At 46.5% G+C, this 22,270-nt stretch overlaps 1 protein-coding gene across 6 annotated transcripts in view; it reads left to right on the forward strand.

The window, feature by feature from the left end:
• The window catches only part of sdk2b (sidekick cell adhesion molecule 2b), a 239,733-nt gene that overhangs the window by 179,615 nt on the left and 37,848 nt on the right, over positions 1-22,270 (forward strand). For all 6 annotated transcript variants that reach the window (XM_034570880.1, XM_034570882.1, XM_034570883.1 and 3 more), the window contains exons 5-15: positions 7,826-7,959; positions 11,107-11,218; positions 11,828-12,018; positions 13,169-13,252; positions 13,347-13,541; positions 15,150-15,266; positions 15,600-15,767; positions 16,168-16,270; positions 19,332-19,508; positions 20,585-20,721; positions 21,467-21,614. In XM_034570880.1, coding sequence (XP_034426771.1) covers positions 7,826-7,959; positions 11,107-11,218; positions 11,828-12,018; positions 13,169-13,252; positions 13,347-13,541; positions 15,150-15,266; positions 15,600-15,767; positions 16,168-16,270; positions 19,332-19,508; positions 20,585-20,721; positions 21,467-21,614 — 1,566 coding nt within the window. The remainder of the gene's footprint in view (positions 1-7,825; positions 7,960-11,106; positions 11,219-11,827; positions 12,019-13,168; positions 13,253-13,346; positions 13,542-15,149; positions 15,267-15,599; positions 15,768-16,167; positions 16,271-19,331; positions 19,509-20,584; positions 20,722-21,466; positions 21,615-22,270) is intronic.

The following is a 22,270-nucleotide window of genomic DNA, read 5'->3' on the forward strand; positions in this document are numbered from 1 at the left end:
AATGCAAATCTGCCACTGACGGCCCATTTGGAAGTGTGTTATGCCGGCAGCAGCTAATGTAGCCCCCCCCCAAAAAAAAGTATAAATTTTTCATTTTGTAACTAATATTATGTGACAGTATTTCTGCATTCAGGCTGATAATGCTTCTTCCATTCATGTCCTTCATTGAGCACGTGCGCAGGGTTTTTGGGGGTTTTTAATCACACGATTCTTTTCCGTCTTTGTGTTGGAAACACGTCTTGTGTGTGTATCTGCCTGTAGGTGTGTTAAAAAGGCTTCGCCCCCCCCCCCCCTATCTCACCACATCTGCATTTGGTGACCTCGCCCTCGGTCAGAGTGAATCTTCCCTTATCAGCTCCTCATCATCAGTAATCACACCCTGACCTAGAATGACAATGAGACGAGACCGGCTGAGACGCTGAGGAGCTGATGGCCGCGAGTCGGTCGGGGTCACTTCGATTTTATTTATTTTTTTTACGTGGATTAAGTTTGAGAAGTCGTTTAACACAAAGGGCGACGTCTCGAAACTCGCACACGAGCTGAGGTTACCGTTGTGAAAATTTTGACGAATGGTTCCAGTTTGTTGATGGTTTTTTTCCCGTCAAAAACTCTTTCAACCTCACATTCAGCCTCCTCTCGTTCGTCTTCTCATTCATTTCATCTCTCTCTCTCTCTCTCTCTCTCGCTCTCCCCCTCTCTCTCTCTCGCTCTCTCGGGGTCTCTCTCTCTCTCTCTCTCTCTCTCCTCTTTGTGTCTGTTGTCGTTCACCCACTGCGGTGTGCGTTGTGTCTTTCCCTCCTTGCTTCCCACCCCTCCAGCTCCGAACATGCAAATTTTCTGTTCTCACAACCAAGGTCACTCTGTGCAAATGAGCGCCGTTGATAACAGACGGCCTTTTTTCTTTTCTCCTCTTTCTTTTTTTTCATTGAAAATCATTTAATTGAATTTGATTCGTGCCACTAGCGTTGACTCTGTTGGGGCATCAAAGTCTCACTGGTGGGGTGGGGGGGGGTGGGGAGGTGGTTGCCGAACCACACAAAGTTTATTTTTTTACCTTGATGAAGCCTCTTTCCAAGGACTAGTGCTCTCCAGAGTCAGCTCCAGCTGTGTCGTCTCTCTAAACATCATCGCCCAGGCCTCTGTGCATAACGGTTATAGTCACTGAAGGACTGTTAATCCCATCTGGAAGGTGTGTGTGTGTGTGTGTGTCGACAGTGCTCCACCGTGGACCAAGTCACAAAGTGGAATGAGGAGGAGGAAGGAATGATCTCTCTTACCTTCTGGGCTCTTCACTTCCTTTCCTCCCCCCCCCCTCGGCCTCCACTCGTCATCTGCTCTCCTGATCCCGTCTCAGGTGTCATAACTTTAATTTTCTGGCTCTCCGGGGGTTCGTCTGGCTGCTTCTCCGTGAGCAGCTTTATCGCAGCTTGGCAACAGAGAAGAGGAGGAAAAAAAAAAACCAGCCAGACCCAGAATAACTGTGGTAATCACTTGTAAAGTTCACACTTGCTCTGCAGGATGTTGTACTTCAACTGCATCGCTTTTGGTGCATTGTGATTACATTAGATTGTCAAAATCACGGGGGTTGCTTCTCTAAATTGCATCATGCTGTAGTGGGGGGGGGGGGGGGGTGTTTGATATTTTTGCAGTAGAACGGTCAATCACAGCAGGATGCAACTGATTGTTTTGACTCTCTCTGCAAATACATCCCAACGTATACATTTACCAAAAACCCTGGGGTTCATAAGGGTTTGATAGAATTCATTCAAATCCAAATCGGATCCATTTACCAAAGGAAAATCGTTTAAATAGAAATGGACTGATCCGTTATTACTGATCCGCACATTCGACAAGTCGCAATTTGAATCTTTCACTTTGTTTATGACCAAACACCTGCGAAACTATTGATGTCAGCATCAGTAGTTTGTTTCACCGCAAATGAGCAGATGTTAGTTTGCAAACACACAAAATGTTAAAACTGCTGAACATCAGCACGTTGGTTCTGTCAGAGTGAGGATATGCCGACATCTGCATTTCAATCAAAGCCTTGAAATACACCTGGAAACAGACTCTTATATAAAACTTTAAGTACTTGTCTTTAAATTGTCTCATTTAAAAAACTGAAGCCGCATTTTTGCTGAATTCTTTGAAAAAATGAAGAAACGATTTGATAAACTCTGGAGTTAACAAATCCAGAATTTCATCAACTTGCAAAGTTCTGGAATTTATTTATTTTTCCAAGGGGAACTTTTCTCTCAGGGTCAGTGAAATGTGTAAAGTAGAGTGTGAACACAACACACCACCAGGACCCTGGATGCTGGTAAAAGCTGTAATATTATTTTTGCTTCCCTGCCGCCCTTTGGCAAGGCAGCGGCTCACGTTCTTTCTCTTTGCCATGTGGACCTCGGCAGCTGCTGCTCTTGGCGCCGGCAAAGACTCTGGCGCTCTCTCTCACCCATAAACTTGCGGATGCACTTGTTGCCGTGCTCCTCTGTGATGGTGCTCCTCCTGTTCTCTGTCTAGGTTCAAGAAATTGTGGCTGAGCGGCTAAAATGTTTAGCGAAGCGTCGGTGTAGCTCCCTGACGACGGATCTGTTCAACCTGGGCTGCGTTGGGATACAGAGGCGGACAACAGGAGGACAAACCTACTTATTTAACTCTAAAAGTCATTATTCTGCCTTTATTGAATGGGAATGCTTTTGGCTCGGCCGGCGTGATTTGTTGTGTTATTTTCGGAGACTTAATGTGGTGTATAATCAGAGGACCTGCAGTAAACACATTAAACGGGAATTCATAGGGCGGCCCTCTCACTATTTCACCTCTGACCACAACCGGCCGCCCACTACCTGCTTTTCTCCCCCCGGAAACTTGCCATTGACAAGTGGGGCATGGATTTATCTGCTTTACACAGAAAACAACCTTGTCGAGGTGTCTTTTAAGACAGAACACAGAGGGGCCTGACCTGCCGGAGTCGGTGGGAGGACAGTCCCTGACACACACCCATTGTAATTGCCTTGAGTAATCTGCTGTAGCTACTGATCAATTAATGGCCCCTGCCTGTGATTCGCGGGCTCTGTCAGTCTGCTATGGATTCCCCATTAGTCACAAGCGCCAGCGAATAGCCCAAGCCCTTCGTCTGCATTTCCCTGCGTCCAACTGCCGCCGCCATTAGTCAGGAATCGGACAATGTGCAGGTCAAAAGCGAAAAGAGAGGCAGCTCTAACGACGCAGTGGTCTTTAATGACTAATGGCTTTTAATGTTTACTTTCCCTGTCGTGGAAATTTATCATGAGATTTGAAATAATGAGTTTCTCAGACCGGAGTTGCCTTGGAGTTTTAATTATTAGGTTTATTAAGGTTTTTATACAATGTGATAAACAGGAAACAAAACAGAAAGCAGACAGGACCGTCTGCTGTCTGGCATCACTGTTACAAACAGAGGAATCGAATCCAGCACACAGTTGCACACAAAATGGGGCAATTAAAATGTCATTGACTGATAGTGTTTAATTGTTTTTGAGGATTTCGTTGAGCCAGATGATTCACTGGCCTTTAATGTTTGATGTGGTGAACACACGTAAATGTAGATCACGGCTGATTCTGAAACGGCCTCGAGTTCATTTAGAAGTCAGCGTTTCACCTCGTACTTGGAATAATCTTTTCTTTATTTATTTATTTTTCTTAACCGAGGTTGGTTTTTTCTGAACACTCCAACTGACCAAGAGCAACGGGGGGGAGGCAGAAAATGAACAGCGAGCCACGAACCTCTAGTTCATGCCCCCGGTGAGAAAACAAGTGGCTGTTTTCAGGAGCAACACTGCCTCACCTCTCCTCATCTCTCTCACTCCTCCATCTCTCCATCCCCAGGAGCTGTGGCGTTTTCATCACAGGTCTATTGAGCAGTAAGGCATGCAGCCCGCCGCTTGTTCTCACTCGTCTCTTCTCTCTCCGGCTTTCTTTTTCGCCGTCATCTGTCTGCAGGCCGGTGCCTTGCCTCATACCTTAGCCAGCCATGTGAGCCGCTTGATCCCACAGACCCCTCTCTCTTCCTCCCGGGGGGAGACCATCAGCCGAACCAGCGCCATTTGTCTGCAGGTAATGGAGGTCTGAGGCTGTGGAGCGAGGTTAGGCCCCTCACGGCCCGGCAGAGGGGGACAGCCACTACAGATGCCAAAGTACTCCCGAGTGTGCTAGTTAGAACAGGCCTGTGCACTTGAGTCAGAACTGGATCGACACGATAACGTACACACTGCGGTTATACGAGACACAAACATATGCTTCCTCTCGTGTTGAGCGAAGAGTCCAGGGACGATGTGAGTCTAATTAAAGAGAGCGACCCTAGATTATTGGTTTTCTAATTTTTACTGTCATGTAATTTATTAGCAATAATGAAAACTAGAGAAGAGGAAGCATCCTGTGGCAAATGAAACATTTAAACGTCGATGTCTCGGTTTCAATCAAACGTAAACCCTCATCTTCATTAGTGATGAAAGTGCTACTGGATCGTTAGGAGGCTGCCGGTCTTTGGAAACACGCTCTCGGTGTTAAACATGAATGAAGTAATTCCGTGTGAGACCGAACGCTGATTCTTTGCTGCGAGCGGAAAATCTGGGGTTGCGAGTTAAAGCTGCACAGTTGTGGCCCGAGATGTTTCTGAGCAGCTGTCCAGCCTGTCGGGCTCTCCTGTGGACCGCAGCTTATTCTAATGGGGGGGGGGGGGGGGATCATAATGGAAAAGGAAATTGAGTTGGAATAAAAAGAGGATGTGTTCAAAGACACGGGAATAAACATAAAGCACCAGACAGAGGCATGTTCACACATATCTGATTCCTGCGGATTCCCTCACTCCTGTGGTTTGATGAATCCCGTCGTCACGAGCGCGCCGCCGACAGCTGCTCACAGAGCCTCAGAGAGAGCGGCGAGTTGATTGAGGATGACCGAGGTGCGTTCACACAGAATGAGACAGATAAGAACACGCGACACGCCGAAAAACAAGAAATTACTTGAGCAAGCTAAACCGAACAATTCCATTTCTTCTCCTAACCAAATTCTCCTCTCTCCTGATTCCCCGCTCCCTCGGTGTACAGGCAGAGCCATTCTGGGTAATTGGCTTACTTTTTAATTTCTTCCTTCATCATGTGGTCTTTGATCCCTGAGGCCTGGCGAGCGCGGGGAGGTGTTAGATCTGCTGAACACGCTGCGTAACAACGTTTTTTTTTTGTGTGACCCCCACTGTAGCAGCCCTGATTACAAGCTGAGGGGGAGAGAATGCTCGGCGGGGAGCCACATTAAAATCAACTTGCAGCGGGAAAAAAAAAAAAAACCTCTTACTCTCAGAAACATTGATGAAATCAGGACTTTCTGTGGATGCTGGTGAAAAATTCGGCAAAACTTAGTTCTGCATGTGTTTGGTCGGGGTTTACTGAGAGCGGGTGTTACACAAGAAGGATACAGAAAAAGAATAACCTGTTAAATTACCTCATTCGGTGCTTGGCTTAATCACAGAGAGTGGGTCGTCTCCCAAAAGGTCATTGTCAAGTCCTTCCTCTAATTTCCTGGAGTTTAGCAGCACCAGACTGAAGCCGACAAAGCAGGTAAAAGAAGTGAAGTTCTGGATTGTGTCCCCGTTTTTCGCAAAAAAGGTCCCGGGACATCACCTGGGATTCATTCTGCACTTTGGACACTTCCGTTGTGCCCACGTCCCTGAAGGGATCCATAATTCATGGCCGTGCGTCCCGGATGTCACCGCTCCAGCGAGCTAGCATTAAATATTTACCGCAGATCATAAGCTGCAGCCATTGAGGCCTGCCAGCCCCTTTAGGAAGACTGTTCTCAGTCCCAGCTCCCACAAGGGAATCCCAAATGAGCCGAGTGACTGGGGCCGCTTTCAGATATTTGAAAATCAATCATTCCCAGGAAGGATTCTCATAAGTCATCGTACTGTGAGTGCTAACGGCACAGGTAGCTATGTGCAGTATACACAGCACTCTGTGTTGAATCATTTTTCCACACGTCTCTCCGCGGCGACAATTAGAGGTGAGAAGGTTTATTTTAGACGTGTGCATTATTATTTTCTATATATAAGCTGGCGAGCAATCCAGTTCCTTTCCCTATTTGGCTCCCGTCTTCTCACTTCCTCATCGGCTCTCCTGCTCTCTTGATAAGGCACAGCAGGTATTAAACCTCCCACTGATGAGATGAAGGTCAGGATGGAGTAGTGGAGTGGGTCAGATCGGAGGAGGAGGAGGAGGAGAAGAAAGAGATGAGATCATCAGCCACGTATCAAGGACAAGGTTTAAATGTGTATGATGGGTCACAGTCGGTGCAGCTATAGAAGAGCCCATTAATTTCACCAGGCCTGAATATGCTGTGCAGGGGATGGAGGTTTTGTGTTTGCTATTGATTAGTAAAATTGCTGTTATTTTAGGTTTGCGCGCCGCCAATAGCTCCGGGGACTTTTACAGAGAATGTCAGAGAAAATCAAGCTGAAATGTCACGGCGTGCACGGGGAGCCGGAGCCGTTTGAACCGACAGCCGGGGTTTTTCTCAAAGATGAAGCTTCCCCCCGTGGTTCTGTGACATCAGCCGTGTCACAAATATCAGAAATATGCATCGTTTTATGACGCGGACAATAATTATATCAAGATAAAACCTTTCATATCAGTGTATATAGTGTTTATCTCAGTAAATGTCATTATTAAAATTTCTGTTAGGTTTAAAGACTTTTTCTCCAGAGTGAAGGTTTTGCTTCACTTCACTTGATAAACAGCAAAACATTTTTATAAATCTGAGGTCAATCAGTTTTGACTTCACCCTTCTCACTATCGCTATATATACAGAATTGGCTGTTTGTTACTATTATTCGTAAAAAACTATATTCCAGTAATTATTGATATCGTTTTGTTGCCCTATCTTCAGTTTTACGAGTGTCTTCATAAATGTGATGAGCCAAAAAGAAAAAATGCATGATGCTTTTTCACGGGGATGACAAAATATTTACTCCGGCACATGAGCGAATTGAGCAGCTGCTGGGACGGAGGGAGAGGATGAAGGGGGGGGGGGGGGGATGAGATGGACGGATAGAGCCCGAGGAAAAGATATATGTGGAGGGAGGCACACAGTTCGAATGCACTACCCACGTCCAGATTGTTGAACAGGAACAGATCATAATAAAATATTGATTGTAAACAAAGTCGGGGGGGGGGGCCTTAACATCAGGTGCCGGTGGGTGGGGGGGGGGTGGGGGGAGGAGGGTATCAGCCCCTATAGGACACCTGCTGAAACATTGATCGGTGTTTATTCATTCAGGCGTCGCTGCAGCAGCCAACAAGGAAGACGCCATTGTTTCCTGCCAGAAGCGGTCGTCTGCCAGAGCGCCGGCCACGGGAAGCGCGGCCGGCTACAAACAGCCAATTAAAAGCTCCGCGTTATAATGCGAGTGCGGTCATATTTCAGATTTGGACCACGAGGACAAGTATGAACCTCGGAGATTGTCAATATTTCGGCCTTGCTCAGTCAGCAGCAACAAATTGTTTACACACATTGTAAATCGATATACCTAATGCTGCTTGAACAGTGTAATTAAAATGTTTGATGCCCTTTGCAGCCGTTGGATCAAGTGTGACGCCGACTGGATTTAGCACTAATTAGGTAACACAACTGGAGATTGGAAATACCTGACGAGCTTTCCCTGAACTTCTTCATCCTGGAAAGTGCCAAAGAAAATGTCTTCACCTATTTTACTCCCCCTGTTCCTTATCGTCTCCATGTGTTAAAACCGTTCTTTTAACTCTCTCTCCTCGTCTTGTGCTTGTCTCCTCCGCAGCGCCATTACTCTGGACAACACGCTGGTCATCCTGTCCACGGTTGCCCCGGACGCCGGGCGCTACTACGTCCAGGCCGTGAACGACAAGAACGGCGAGAACAAGACCAGCCAGCCCATCACCTTGTCCGTAGAGAGTGAGTAACCAAGTACTGTATTAATATATACTGCAAACTACCGATTATGGATATACAGCCTTGAATCATTACTTCTTACGTTAAATTTTACAACCATTTCATTGATCATCAGCTCCCTATATACAAGTTATTTGGCTGATTCAGAATTCACATCCAAAATTCACATTTTGTAGAATCCCATCAGTTTTTACAATAGTTAAAATTACCTAAATTAAAAATTATAACTTCAAATTGTCTACAAGTGGATTAATCTTGGCTATTAAGCTTTTCTCCACACAAGTGTTTTACGTGAAAGTATCAATACCACGCTGCAAAAATACTCCGAGTGAAATTCTGCACTGACAATGTTACTTAAGTCGAAGTATAGAAATATTACTATCAAATTGCACCTCATGTATTGAAGTACTCTATTACAGTAGAGCAGTAGTTAAAGATACATTACATAATATGCAACTTGGGATCATTTTACTTTTCGTACTTCACAAAAGTAACATTTTGAATGCAGTGCTTCTTCTCCCACTGTGGGACGTCTCAGAAGCCGAGTCTTTATGATCAGTAATTTAATTTCATTGCACCACTGAATTGTGTCTGCAGCCATATTCACACACTGTTGTGTTGCAGGCACACACACACACACACACACACACACACCCACAGAGACACACACACACACACACACACACACACCCACAGAGACACACACACACACACACACACAACAGAGGAAGGAGAAGCTGCAGGGACAGGGGCTCAGACAGACTGTACTGCTGCCAAGTAGTTCTTAATATTCACCAGCAGCCGCGGCTCCCAACAACAACAACAAAAAAACACAAGATACACAAATCAAAACCAATTCGGTTGGCTTCAGCTCAGCGGAGTGAAATATAAGAGGAAACCTGACAGACAGCATCTTATGACATGGTAGACCGGAGTTCAGTATCGGAGTGAATAAGGAGGGTGAGGGTAAGATATTACAGTTGACAACACAAGGGAGCAGAAATAGCCTGTGGCACATATGGAGAAGAGTGGCAGAGTTGATTATACTAGTGCGGGAACACACACACACACACACACACACACACACACACACACACACACACACACACACACACACACACACACACACTCTCACAGGTTCAGGTTATATAGAGAGCCCGGTGGGAGGTCTCTCGGCTCATGGAATCATGCCATGCATTTACATGAACATTCCACACATGGTCCACATATTCACACATAAACACAGCCACATAGCCTGTGTGCGCGCGCGTGTGTGTGTGTGTGTGGGTTCGACTGACGAGCGCCTGCTTTTTACTGCGTGCGCGCGTGTATCTGTCAGTATCTGCTACAGCAGCTGTTCCTTCAGTGACGCCTCTGACACTGCATTTCCCATGAGCTCCCCTGGCTCCGGCAGCACTTGCTCAAGACTTGGCAAGAGCGACGGACAGGGAGAAGTCTAACGAGAGCGGTGTTTCCTGTTACACTTTCCAAACTCGGGGAAAAGAAAAGTTTAGGATCTCAGATATATGAACTTCAGTAAGGATCGAGATTTGTCTGTTTTGTGACTGACTGAGTGTTTGAGCCTCCGATCCTAACTTGATTTAAAGGAATGGCTGGTACCATTTAACGGTGGAACATCAGGACGCCTGGCAGGAACAGTTTGCTCCCCGACATCTTGTCTCACTGTTTTTCTGTACTGTATTTAAAACCTTCCTCTTACTATCAAGAAAATAAACCAAATATTCTGGACGTATAAGCAGCCATCTTGTGCCGATGATGCCAAAGTCTGCACAGTAGCGATCGGGGGGGATGTAGCCCTGGAGTCAAGGTCCCGCCCGTTTCATCCCATTTTAATATCATCAAAGTACAGGGGAAATTAACACTTGAATATATATCAGTGTGATAAGAGCTACCAGTAAAAGTAATTAATGTGGACTTTGACTTTTTACTTTGGTCAGTGTCAGATCCACTAACATGGAGGAGGCTGGGTTTTTGACTGCAGCCGTCCACCAGGGGGTGATCTAGACACTTTTTGGGAGCTGTCATGTCGTCCATCTTTATACACGGTCTATGGTTTTCCGTACATCCCATGCACACACACACACACACACACACACACACACACACACACACACACACACACACACACACACACACACACACACACACACACACACACACACACACACACACACGAGAGTGACATTGTTATTCTCATGACATGACACACAAAACCACTGAACTGTTCCTTTAACTGCACAGCGGCTCAGTCGAGTATATACTCAGTCAGTTCTATCCCCATGACGAACCGTCAAACCTTGAATCGTGTGTGTGTCTGTGTGTGTGTTTGTGTGTGTGTTTGTGTGTGTGTGTGTGTGTGTGTGTGTGTGTGTGTGTGTGTGTGTGTGTGTGTGTGTGTGTGTGTGTGTGTGTGTGTGTGGCTGCAAACGTGGCAGCTGTGTACACGGAATCTAATGACTCAAGATTGGTAAGATTGAGCCATGACAGCCCCTGTAGCTACATCTGACATGTGCAGCCACGAGCGCACTCCCAGGGCGTGATGGGATTGACGGATCAGTGTGAGTTTATCGCAGACATGACACATCTCGAGCAGCATGCACACACACACACACACACACACACACACACACACACACACACACACACACACACACACACACACACTGTGCTCACACTAACATTGGGTGACATCCGTCCCTGATGCTCACAACACACACACACACACACACAGACATAAACTAGTTTGCAGAGGTTTCTTTACACATTTAACGTGTGTGTGTCCGTGCACACACTCCCCCTTCAGCTCTGTGTTGGTCAGACTGTGTTTTACTTTGTCCGTCTGTGGTTCTCCAGTGGACATCTTGTTACACACAGTCAGTGCACCGGCTCGTCTCATCCAGTCCGTCCGTCTCAGAACTCGGAGACCGTGGTGTGCACTGGTCAGTTTCAATATTTCACGTCGATGAACACCCACACGGTGCACTGGGTGGAAGAGAATATATATATATAAGACACCTCTGTCCAAAAGGAGGTGAAAAGCTCCGTCTGTCGATCAGGATCATTGCTCTTTGCTTACCCTCTCCGTGTGTGTGTGTTTGTGTGTGTGTGTGTGTCTGTCTCTTTGTCTAGATGTGGGAGGTCCAGCCGACCCCATCGCCCCCACCATCATCATCCCACCCAGGAACACGAGTGTGGTCACAGGCACCTCGGAGGTCACGATGGAGTGCGTGGCCAACGCCAGGTAAACATCCAGGAGCTGCATTCTCCAGTTTGTTGAAGGGTCACGGCTCGATACCACGAGTGAGAGAACATGTGCCGTGTGTGCTGTTTGTGTGTTTGACCCTTTAAAACCCTTTTGTTTCAAAATAACAGACATCACAAATGCTGTAAGAATTAAAAACTCAAATCTTTTCCTTTTGCACGATAACTAAAACGTTCCTCCAGTATTGAAAGATAATTGCGGCTGGTTCCATTAAACTTTCTCTTATTTTCGAAGTTATTTCTCTATCTCGGAAAACATGCAGCAACAAAAGCGACTCTCCCAACAATCATCCCTTGATTCGTGAAGGAGTCAGTTTGAACTGGAAACAGCATCTCAGCATCTCAGCCCAGTAGACAGAGATTTCTTTTTTCCCCCCCAAGTATTCCCGCGCCCGCCGCTCCAGCAGATGAAACAAATTGATGGAAATGTTTCACGTTGCGAGAGAAATGAAATTTGGACCAGCGTTGCGGAACCAGAATCGTTTTTATCATCAAGCAATCGGGGGAAAAAAGCAGATTCTCACGGGTGCAGCGTGATGAGAACAGATCTGATGCTCTACTTTTTATTCCCCCCCCCCTCCCTCCCTAGGCCTCTTATCAAGATGAGTATCTCTTGGCGTAAGAACGGCGTGCTGGTGAGCGCCGGCTTGAGCGACTTCAACCGCAGGCTGACCGTCCTCAGCCCCGTGGTGAGCGACTCCGGCTTCTACGAGTGCGAGGCCGTCCTCCGCAGCAGCAGCGTGCCGTCAGTCAGCGCTGGGGCTTATCTGCATGTACAAGGTGAGAAGTGTAACTTTTAAACGTGCCTTTTTTCTTCCTCAGCAGGACTCACACATTGTGTAAAATGACAATATCTTCTTGTTACACTTGTAACCGCTTTGGGGACGAATCGCTTCTTCTTTTCTCGGAGGACAAAAGCAGCATTTACAGGCATTCGTGTCCGCGTCGTAATTAAATGCGTATTTATTCAGACAATACGTCGCAGGTGCTCTTTAAGTTGTTTCTCTATTATTTTTGAAAACTGTGATAAATGTGCTTAGAAATCAAATTGAGCCTTGATGCTTGAAGCTAAGAGTCGTTATTCTTTTCACATTCTTTTGTTTGTTGTTGTGATGTTTGTGTTTTGTGCCTTTTCTGAAGTGTTGTACAGTCTTTTGCTAGTTCTTGAAATTTGGAGCACAATTCCTCAATGCTTGTTTTCCTTCGCCGCATTTCCCCTTGAAAGGTTCACACGTTTTTTTTAGTTTTCTCTCTTTCTCTCAGAGCAGAGAGGAAATATGTGCTTTCATATCGGCAAAATGTGAAAACGTCAAGGAAAATAAACACCTTCAACTTTCAGCGCACGTGCCGGAGCAAACGTGGCATTTAGGCGTTTTTCAGTTCAAACAAAAGAGCTGATGTGAAATTGACATAAACAAATTACCCGTCTTCACTGTATGAATCTGGCAGAGGTGAGTGTGTGCGGGGGGGGGGGGGGTAAGTGATTTAAAAGGGAGCGAGCTCGCGGCCGGCCTCAAGAAACTGTTTAATAGCATCGCTTGAGTCACTTTCATTCCTTCCCCCTGAAACACTTTGATGTTTTCAAGGTGGTGATGTGATTGAAAGCACGAGGTGCGGTGAACTTTTCCCTCGCCGCGGCTCCGGCTTCTCCTCTCACCGCGAGCAAAGTTAAAACCATTACACATCACCGCTGACTCATTTCTTTAATCAGACTGTATAATCACATTCTCTCTGTCGCATATATATATATATACATATATATATATATGAGGAATCTGCAGCTTTTCTATTTAAACTGTGAGCCTCTTTGTCAGTGATTGTTTTAAGATCTGTCACTTTTTGAATGAACTTGATTTCAACTGCATATTTGTGATGTTTGTTTCTTATTCCATCACTTTATCCCTCTTGCTTTCCCTTTTTCGTCCCTCAGAGCCACCGCAGTTTATCAAAGAGCCAGAGAAGCACATTACGGCCGAGATGGAGAAGGTGGTGGACATTCCCTGCCAGGCGCGGGGTGCGTGTCGTATTTACTTGTGCTTGTCGGAGCATTTTAATTAAAGAAAATGAATGTTAAGTGATTTAATCCTGAATCAACCCTCTCTCTGCAGGAGTGCCGCAGCCGGACATCGTGTGGTACAAGGACGCTCTGCCCATCGACCCGGTGAAGACGCCCCGGTACCGGGTGCTGGTGGGAGGCAGCCTGCAGGTCAACGGCCTCCTGCCCGACGACACAGGGATGTTCCAGTGCTTCGCCAGGAATATGGCAGGAGAAGTTCAGACCAACACGTACCTGGCTGTTACCAGTGAGTCTTCTACAGGAGCTCGTTGTTAAACGATTCCCCACAGACGATCATATCAAAGAGCAATGTGTTGTTTGGTTTTTACACCTTTTTTTTTTTTTTAAACAGAAAAGTGTAAAAAGTGTTTTTAATTTAGTCTCATTCTCATGATTATGTGATATCTCAGGAACGCTGTGAGGAAATTTCCATTTATGTGGTGCAAAGGTTCAGCTGGATTCAAGGTCAAGGTCACTGCGACCTCACAAAACATGTTTTTGACCTTAAAAATATGATATTTCAGGAAAATCATAAAGCAACCATTTCAAATTTGATTAGATTCCAGTCGTCAAAGGTCAAGGTCATTGTTACAAAACCTGATTTTCTTAAGATGAGGGAATTTCTTTAAAATTTGGCAGAAAACTTTCACTCGGAATCAAGGGTGAACGGATTCGTGGTCAAATGTCACAAAGCAAGGTCGCATGTGACGTCACGTTTGGCATAACCTCTCTCGTAGACTCGAGGATGACCTGACATGAATGTGGTGGTCAGAGGTCAAGGGTCAAGGTCACAGTGACCTCACTACAAAACACAATTTGTGCGCCAAAATTTTATCACAAATGTCTAATAGGAAAGGTCAAAGGTTTTTTGTGGAACATATTTCCTGTTACGTCTTGAGTAATACAAATACATTTATAATATGTTTTAGCTATTAGAAGAATAATCTTTATATAAACTGACATTTAGGCCAGAGCCAGTTTACATTAGCTCAGAAAAGACTTTTAATACCAAAGCATTAAAGCCACGTTTGCAGCCTCTCACCTAAACGACTGGATTCTCTCTGATCACGTGTCCCGGTGTTAAAATCACCGGTGATTTAACTCTGGCTGTTCGTCTGTTTGACGACGTCCTGACATCTAATTTTCTTCACTTTGTCTCAGTTGCCTTCTCTCCGCACCGCGCCACGTTATCAGAATTCATGATATTCTCTCCCGCTTACTCACCCGCCTTCCCACGTCTACCTCTCTCTCCGTCTCTCCCTGACACCGTCTCCCCCCCCCCCGCTCTTCTCCTCCCCCATCTAATCTTATCATCTCCCTTTTCCCTGCAAACATTAACGTCCCCACTTCTCCCTCTGTCCTCCTCCCTCTGTCCTGAGATCAACAACTGCTCCTGTGACAAACTCCCTCCTCCTCCTCACTCTTCTCCTCCGGGGTGACGCGATGCAGTTTTCTGTCATCCTATAAAAGCTTTGATTTATTGCATATCACAGATAGGGATTTTACTTATCTACATATTGCCTCCTCTCTGTCTGCCTGCGCTCCTCCCCTCAGACGGTTTCCCTCCACCGCTCCCCACACCCACTATCTCTGTGGGTGCAGAAATAGAAAAAAAATAGAGCGGTAGCCGACAGTTATTGGCACCGAGGTGAAGGCTGTGTCAATCCGTAAAGAATTAGCGGGACAAAGCATCGACTAAACGCTGGGGTGCAGGAGGCTGCCGCTTACAACAACCGCGTTTGAAGTGGTGTTTTGCCAGAGACAGTTATTCTCTCATCTCTATAACCCTCTTACCTTCTCCCGGTTACTGTGCTGAGCTCTTTTCTTCCACGTGTGTTTGTTTCCCCCCCCCCAGGCATCGCCCCGAATATCACTGCCGGACCCTCCGACAGCACGGTGATCGACGGCATGTCAGTCATCCTGCACTGCGAGACCTCTGGCGCTCCGAGGCCGGCTATCACCTGGCAGAAAGGTCCCAGCTCCACACATGCACACACGCCACAGGGATTATGATGTCTGTTATCTATTACACATGGGGCTATAGTTTGCCGTGGCTTAACAAATAAAGCCTGATTGGATTCCTTTACCAGGATTTACTCAGCGCCAGGCTTTTCATGTTTGCATCCCAATAGCAGATCAAGGAAACACTGTCCTTGTTTTTCCTCACAATCCGCCTTCCGCTCTCTTTCTGTCCCTGAATGCCTGATTTTATTCTCCTCCTCCCTCCCTTCTGTCTCCCTCCGTTAACTTATCTCCTTTTCTCATCCGCCTCTCTTTCTTCCTCTGCCTATTCACGCTCTTAAAGGTGAGCGCGTGTTGGCCAGCGGCTCCGTGCAGCTGCCCCGGTTCACCCTGCTGGAGTCGGGCAGCCTCCTCATCTCCCCCTCGCACATCTCAGACGCCGGGACCTACACCTGCATGGCGAGCAACTCCAGGGGCATCGACGAGGCGTCCGCGGACCTCGTGGTCTGGGGTGAGCGTGCAGGGAATCAGACGGATGTGCCGCAAATGCCCAAACAATCCTTCACATCCTGTCAAACGCAGGGAGTTAAACAGTGGAGGTTTTTTTTTTATTGAGAGTCTGTTTAGCGAAGGGTTGAGAAACAAGGCTGTGCTGTATAATAATAAAGCTGCACTCAATTCCTTAAGATACAGAGGCACTCGTCTGTGCAGCTTCTTCATCGGGCTGTTTCTCTGCGAGGAGCCATCGAGGAACAAAATACAAAACAGCAGCATGTCATTTCAACTGAAATGAGTTTTTCTGAAATACTTTCTTTTCCTTCCTCCCTGGTATTGTTCTTCTCAGGGACAATATTTTTGTATTTCTCTCTGCTCGTCTCTCACTCTCTTTATTTTTTTTTTATTCTCCACAGCTCGCACCCGAATTACCACCCCCCCACAGGACCAGAGTGTCATCAAAGGAACTAAAGCCGTCATGACGTGTGGAGTGACACATGACCCCAGTGTAACTGTCAGGTAAAGAATCACACAAGAATCAAATAAACAAGTTGTAAAACATAGGTATTTATTGCAAGTGCTTCACAATAAAAGACAAGTTGTGGCTGCCTGCAATATTCTGAATCTGTTTCTACAGTTTCATGATGAACCACAATAACTTTTTTACACTTCTCATAAAACGTAAGAGATCTCGTAACTTGTTGTTTTGCTCCGTTTGCACTTCTCTCTTTCAGGCGAGAACTTGTCTTTCACTCTTGAGTCTGAGTTTATCTGTCACTCGGAATCTGTGCACCCCCGCTAGCGCCATACGTTTAATGACTTCTACGGGGAACACGCTGCATTCGGGGATTTGCCCATTTATTCAGATCCACACCAAGTTTAATGAGTTCTCTCCTCTCACCCACTGCCTCCTCTGTCCAGTAGACAGACAAAATGAAAACAATTCATCGAGTCTAGTCGTAAGAAAAGAGGAAACAAAGGAAAGTCCAAGTAAGAATTTAGCTGCTTTTCAAAGTAAAGTGTTATTGTAGTGTAAAAAGACCCAAACTGACAGCATGTGATCCATCTCTCAGCATATTTTATTCTAAAATTCATCCTTAAAATAGCTGGGCGCTGTAGTTTTTAGCAGATGTTGCCCAGGATAGTATAAATAGTGCACTTATTAGGGACTATTGACTATTTAGGGCAGCAGGACAGTGTGTGTAAATTATGTTCTTTTGAATAACAATGAAGCTCCGTGGCACCAGGGGAATAAGCTATCTCTGGCTTTGGCTACGCAGACAAAAACGTGTTTCTAGGATACATTCATGCGCTGTTTTGATCTATTCATAGGATTTTTGTGGGTAATAGAAAAAATCCAGAATCTTTGCCAGCGTTTTCCCTTAAAAGATAACCGCGATGTCCACAGATCAAAAAGATGTAAAAGTCAGGGGGAGGCAGACGTAGTAGATTCAGCCCTGATCAAAAAGACCTGAGGTTCACTGACGTGTGTGGGAGCCTGACCCTGCAGACATGGACACGTCTGGATTTGGTTGGACATCAATGTTAAGAAATAAATGATTGAATGTGAAATAACACATACAAGTTGGGACGGGAAGGAAACTATGAGATGAACTTTGATGGAGGCTGCACTCGGCTCATGAATCCGTCATCGTGAGGCTCCATCCATTGTTGATTGTGTTAGAAGTGTTGTTGTCCACCAGCGCAGTAAACCTGCCTGTTTGTAACGAGCTGTTTGTTTGGCCTGTGGTGATGCTGGTGGCACTTTTCCTTCTGAAACTGTAAAAGTGACCTGCGGTAATTGAGCGGCGGCAAATTAGGCCCAGCTGTGAGTCCACAACCTTGAAGCTTCGCGCCCCCCCCCCCCCGAACTGGAGAATCAGTTGTCGTGAGGTCATTTGCATTGATGAGTCTCAGCCGCCTCTGCTGCAGAACGCTGGTCGACTGTTCAATCACCAAATTCAACCCTGCACTTCTTTAGGCCCTTAACAACCCACATGCCAAGTGTGAAGCCGATAAGGCGAACATTTAATGAGACATATGAGTCACATACAGACAAACACAGATTTCTGGAAATGCAAGAATATCCATCTTTGTTTGTTGACTGGTCATTTGCTACCACTAAGTTTGTAATAGTTACCTGTTTGTGTCATATTCCATGTTGCTATGCTCTAGTTCCCCCCGAATGGGAAAGTTAAGATTTCCACCAAATGCACGCAAACATGGACAGAAATGCGGTTTTGTGCGAAACTCAAACACGTGTTCGTTCCGAAAACTTAACAGTTTACTTCAAGCTCCGCCTTCCAGCTGGCGCCCAGAGCAGAGCGACACACAACCACCACAACCCGACGTCTCACTGAGCTCCCGAGCTCGGATTCGACATCACTAGCGATCAATAGACCGTTCTGTCCCTTTCTACTCAAAAGAGAAAGGCTACATCTGAAGCTACGTTCGGGGGGGCTGTGAAGTTTTGATGAGTGTGAATCCGGCGTTTGATATGCAGCCGTCTGCCGCTATGATATGCGCGCGGTGGCGGCTCTGGTGGCGAGTCTGAAGAGACGGAGAAGGAGAGAGATGAAATACCTCATTAATAACATTCCTCTCAGACTGCGGCGGAACAAAAGGACGACGCAAACCTGAGCACAGACGACGTTTATTCGTGTCTGTGCTGTCGACAACAGTTAACCTCGCCCGTCGAAAAGCCGCACATGCACGTGTGCGTGTCACGGCTCCAGCAGGAGACTGAATTAATATTTCAGAATGTGTTTTTGAGCCATGACGTTATTATCAATTACTTAAGACGTTCGCATTCACTGACCCAAAAAAAAGATCGGGGTACTTATCCTAGTTGTTTAAAAAAAAGGTTCAAGTTACTCTCAGGCTTCAGGACAAGTTTTCATCTCGCAGCGTTTGTGCAAATCCTCATTTCATGCTGCCTGGAGCAAATCTCTGTGTGTTTGTGTTGCTTTGTGTTTTTTCAGTTGACTTTGTGGTCCGGCAGCATCGAAAGCCTCTTCTGTTTTTATTCTGACAAGAAATCTCTATTTATCCTCCTGGGTTATATTTTCACGTTTCTGTTCATTATAACAATCGACCATGACGACACTTCTCACCACCTCTCGCGTCGAAGCGAAGGAAATTGAAATTATGGCAAGAAATGATATTGATCGGGATTCTTCTAGGGACGAAGTTTTCAGATAATTTCCGTTAAAGGCTTTTGGAAAACTGTAGGAGTTTTGAAAGTGTTTTGGTTTTGTCCTTTTCAAAATCTGTCGGGTGGAAATGGTGAGTAGTGTTGTATAGTGAGTAATAGACTGTAGATCAAAATGGACGTAGACACCGGGTCCGAATAGTGAAGCCAATGTGGAAATGCCTGATAGCTGTATTCTCTTGACCGACCAGCAGAGGGCGACTCCAGGAGTCTCAATCTCTAGTTTCTGTGGATTTCTTGTGATTGACAGCCAGTACTGTCCAATGGGTGCTGGTCACAGGTGTACGTAGGATAAGGATGATGATGATGATGATGATGATGATGATGATGATACCGTCATCGCAGCTGACTGATAACTTTGTGTTCCAGGCACATCTGGGACAAAGAGGGCGTGGTCATCAACGTCCAGTCCATCCCTCGCATGCGCCTGGAGGCAGACGGCACCCTGCACATCTCCCAGACCTGGTCCGGTGACATCGGCACGTACACGTGCAGAGTCACCTCCGTCGGCGGCAACGACTCCCGGAGCGCTCACCTCCGCGTCAGGTAAACCCCCCCCACCCCCCTCTCTCCCCCCTCTCTCCCTGCCAGCTCGCCCTCATCGCCCTCTCCTCACACTCTTGTTTCCCCAATATTCTCCAGTGCAAAGACACAAGCAGCAACATGTTCCCTGGAGCTTGACAGTGTGTACGCAGACACACAGACACGTGTACACACTCGGGCGCACACACACACACACACACACACACACACACACACACACACACACACACACACACACACACACACACACACACACACACACACACAAGCGAGGAGTCAGACACGGATGCGCTCGCCACCACCACCACCAGCCTTTCTCTGCTCTTATTGACACCTCTGACTCATTTCTACTTAAATGATGCCTGTTCCTCATCACCTCCGCTGTCCTCATTCTCACCCGACACACTCCCAACCCCCGAGGGACCATCTCCTCAGTCTTTCAGTGACGCTACACACACACACACACACACACACACACACACACACACACACACACACACACACACACACACACACACACACACACACACTCTTGTGCTCATACAAACACTGTGTTTTTGTTTTTTTGTCATCCCAAATCCTCTCTTTCTCCGAAACTTTCCCTGCGACTGTTGTTCTTGTGCACACAGTGACTCACTGCGGCAGAGGGTGAATCTAATATGAATGAGACTAACTTTCTGTTGGACTGACTGATATCTATCAATCTGTCCGTGCTTATCTGAATTTATGGCTGAATGAATTAACCATCCCCGGCTTCGGCCTCATCCGTTCACGTCACCGTGCATTTTCCTCCTGTCCGTCTCCTTGTGCCGTTCGGTCCGTTCCCTCCCTGTGGTGACGTGCGGCTCGTTTTGTTTGCCCGCGTGTCCGTCTCTGCCGTCCTGTCTCGCCACATTTTCGTCACCTATCCAACCGATCTCTCTGACGTTATGAAACATTAAGCTTGACTTCGGATTCATGCATGAGATGTTCAGGACAGAGGAACAAAACGCCCTGGAACTCTGCGGCCCAGCGGAGGATTCGCCGGGGAAGAGGAGATTGTTTTATTTATTCGGGGTTGTCATGCTGTTCCTCTGCAGGCAGCTGCCCCATGCCCCGGAGAATCCCACAGCTCGGCTGAGCAAGTCGGAGAAAAGAGCCATCGACCTGGACTGGGCCAAACCTTTTGACGGCAACAGTCCCCTCATACGCTACATCCTGGAGGTTTCTGAGAACAGTAAGTCTTTCTTCTACTCATGCATCCGTGCGGTGCGTCCTGTTGACACGCCTTCAAGATATTTAGAATAAAACAGGGAGCTCGGCTGTTTAAAGGAAAAATAAAGCAGAGATTTCGAGAACAAAGTTGTGATATTTCCAGAATTCGCTTGGATCATCAGCACCACGTGATCATAAGTATGACGACGTTGAAAAGATTGTGTAAGAAACTGTTTATTCCGAAAGAAAGAACCACACAGACTTGGAGAAATTGTCGACTGTGAAGTTATCGTTGGTTACAGCTGCCTGATGTTAAAAGAGGTTTCGTAGTTTCTCAAGAAACAGAGAGATTGGTTCAAACCTCGTAGTTGTAGGTAATAATACTAATTAATAATAATACTAATTAATAATAATACTAATTAGTAAGCTAGTTTGGACGGCTCCACATGTAACAGGTTTGTTCAACACGCTCTGCAGAATAAATGCAGCACTTTGTTCTCATACTTCAATTTATTCTTAAGAGTCTTTTTTTAATGAATCTGAATTTTAAAATGTGACCTTCCATGACAAAACGATTGCAGGCATGAAAGTGAAAATCCCTCCTGAATATTTGTGAAATTACTCGAAATGTTTGACTCCTCTCTTTTATTAAAAATATTCTCAGTGGCGAGGAGGTGAATAGTTAGCATAGCGATGAACAATATCTGTCCACGTGTAGAGCAAGGTGTAAAATTACATTTTCTGGTTTTTTTTTCCCCCCCTCCCAGATGCTCCCTGGGCCATCCTGCTGGCCAATATCGAGCCAGAGTCCGTGGTGGTGACGGTCAATGGTTTGATCCCCGCACGCTCCTATCAGTTCCGCCTCTGCGCCGTTAATGACGTGGGGAAGGGGCAGTTCAGCAAGGAGACAGAGCGGTGAGCTAAAAGACAGATAGAGAATTCACCCTCTGCGTTCACCCGAGGGCAGCAGCTTCTCATCCAGTCACCAAACCCCCCCCCCCCCCCCCCCCCGATTCACAAGCTCGTTGTTTGCCGGGAGAAAGCCGACGGTGAAAAATAGAATCACCTGAAAAACAACCTCGCAGTCGCTCATTGTGTTGGTGAAATCCGTTTCCTAGACAGCCGCTTTGACTGATCCCTTCAGTCAAGAGTCAGTGAAGAGGGATGTGCATGTAAGCCTGCCAAAGCGGATACACACACACACAAACACGCGCAGTCGCATGTAAACACACTTTCACACACACACACACACACACACACACACACACACCCGTTGGCTGACACATTCTGAGAGCCGCAGGGGGGATTTAGGTTGGAGGTGAGATCAGGTTTGGCCTCACACCCTCCTCCACCAGCTCGAGCCCCCTCTTACACCGCGATCCTGTGATATTGCTGTTGAGAAGAGAAACATATCATTGAGCCGCCTCTGCTTCTTTATACCGGATCGAACCAGCCCCGGTGATTTTAGATAACGTCGTGCCGTTAATCTGGAATCTGCGGCGTGATGATAGCGTTCGGTGTCAGTGTCTCGTTTTTAGACAGAAAAGTGAGGAGAGACGTTCCCGCCTTGG

Source organism: Hippoglossus hippoglossus, chromosome 19 (assembly GCF_009819705.1).
Source record: "Hippoglossus hippoglossus isolate fHipHip1 chromosome 19, fHipHip1.pri, whole genome shotgun sequence".
Taxonomy (NCBI): Eukaryota; Metazoa; Chordata; class Actinopteri; order Pleuronectiformes; family Pleuronectidae; genus Hippoglossus; species Hippoglossus hippoglossus.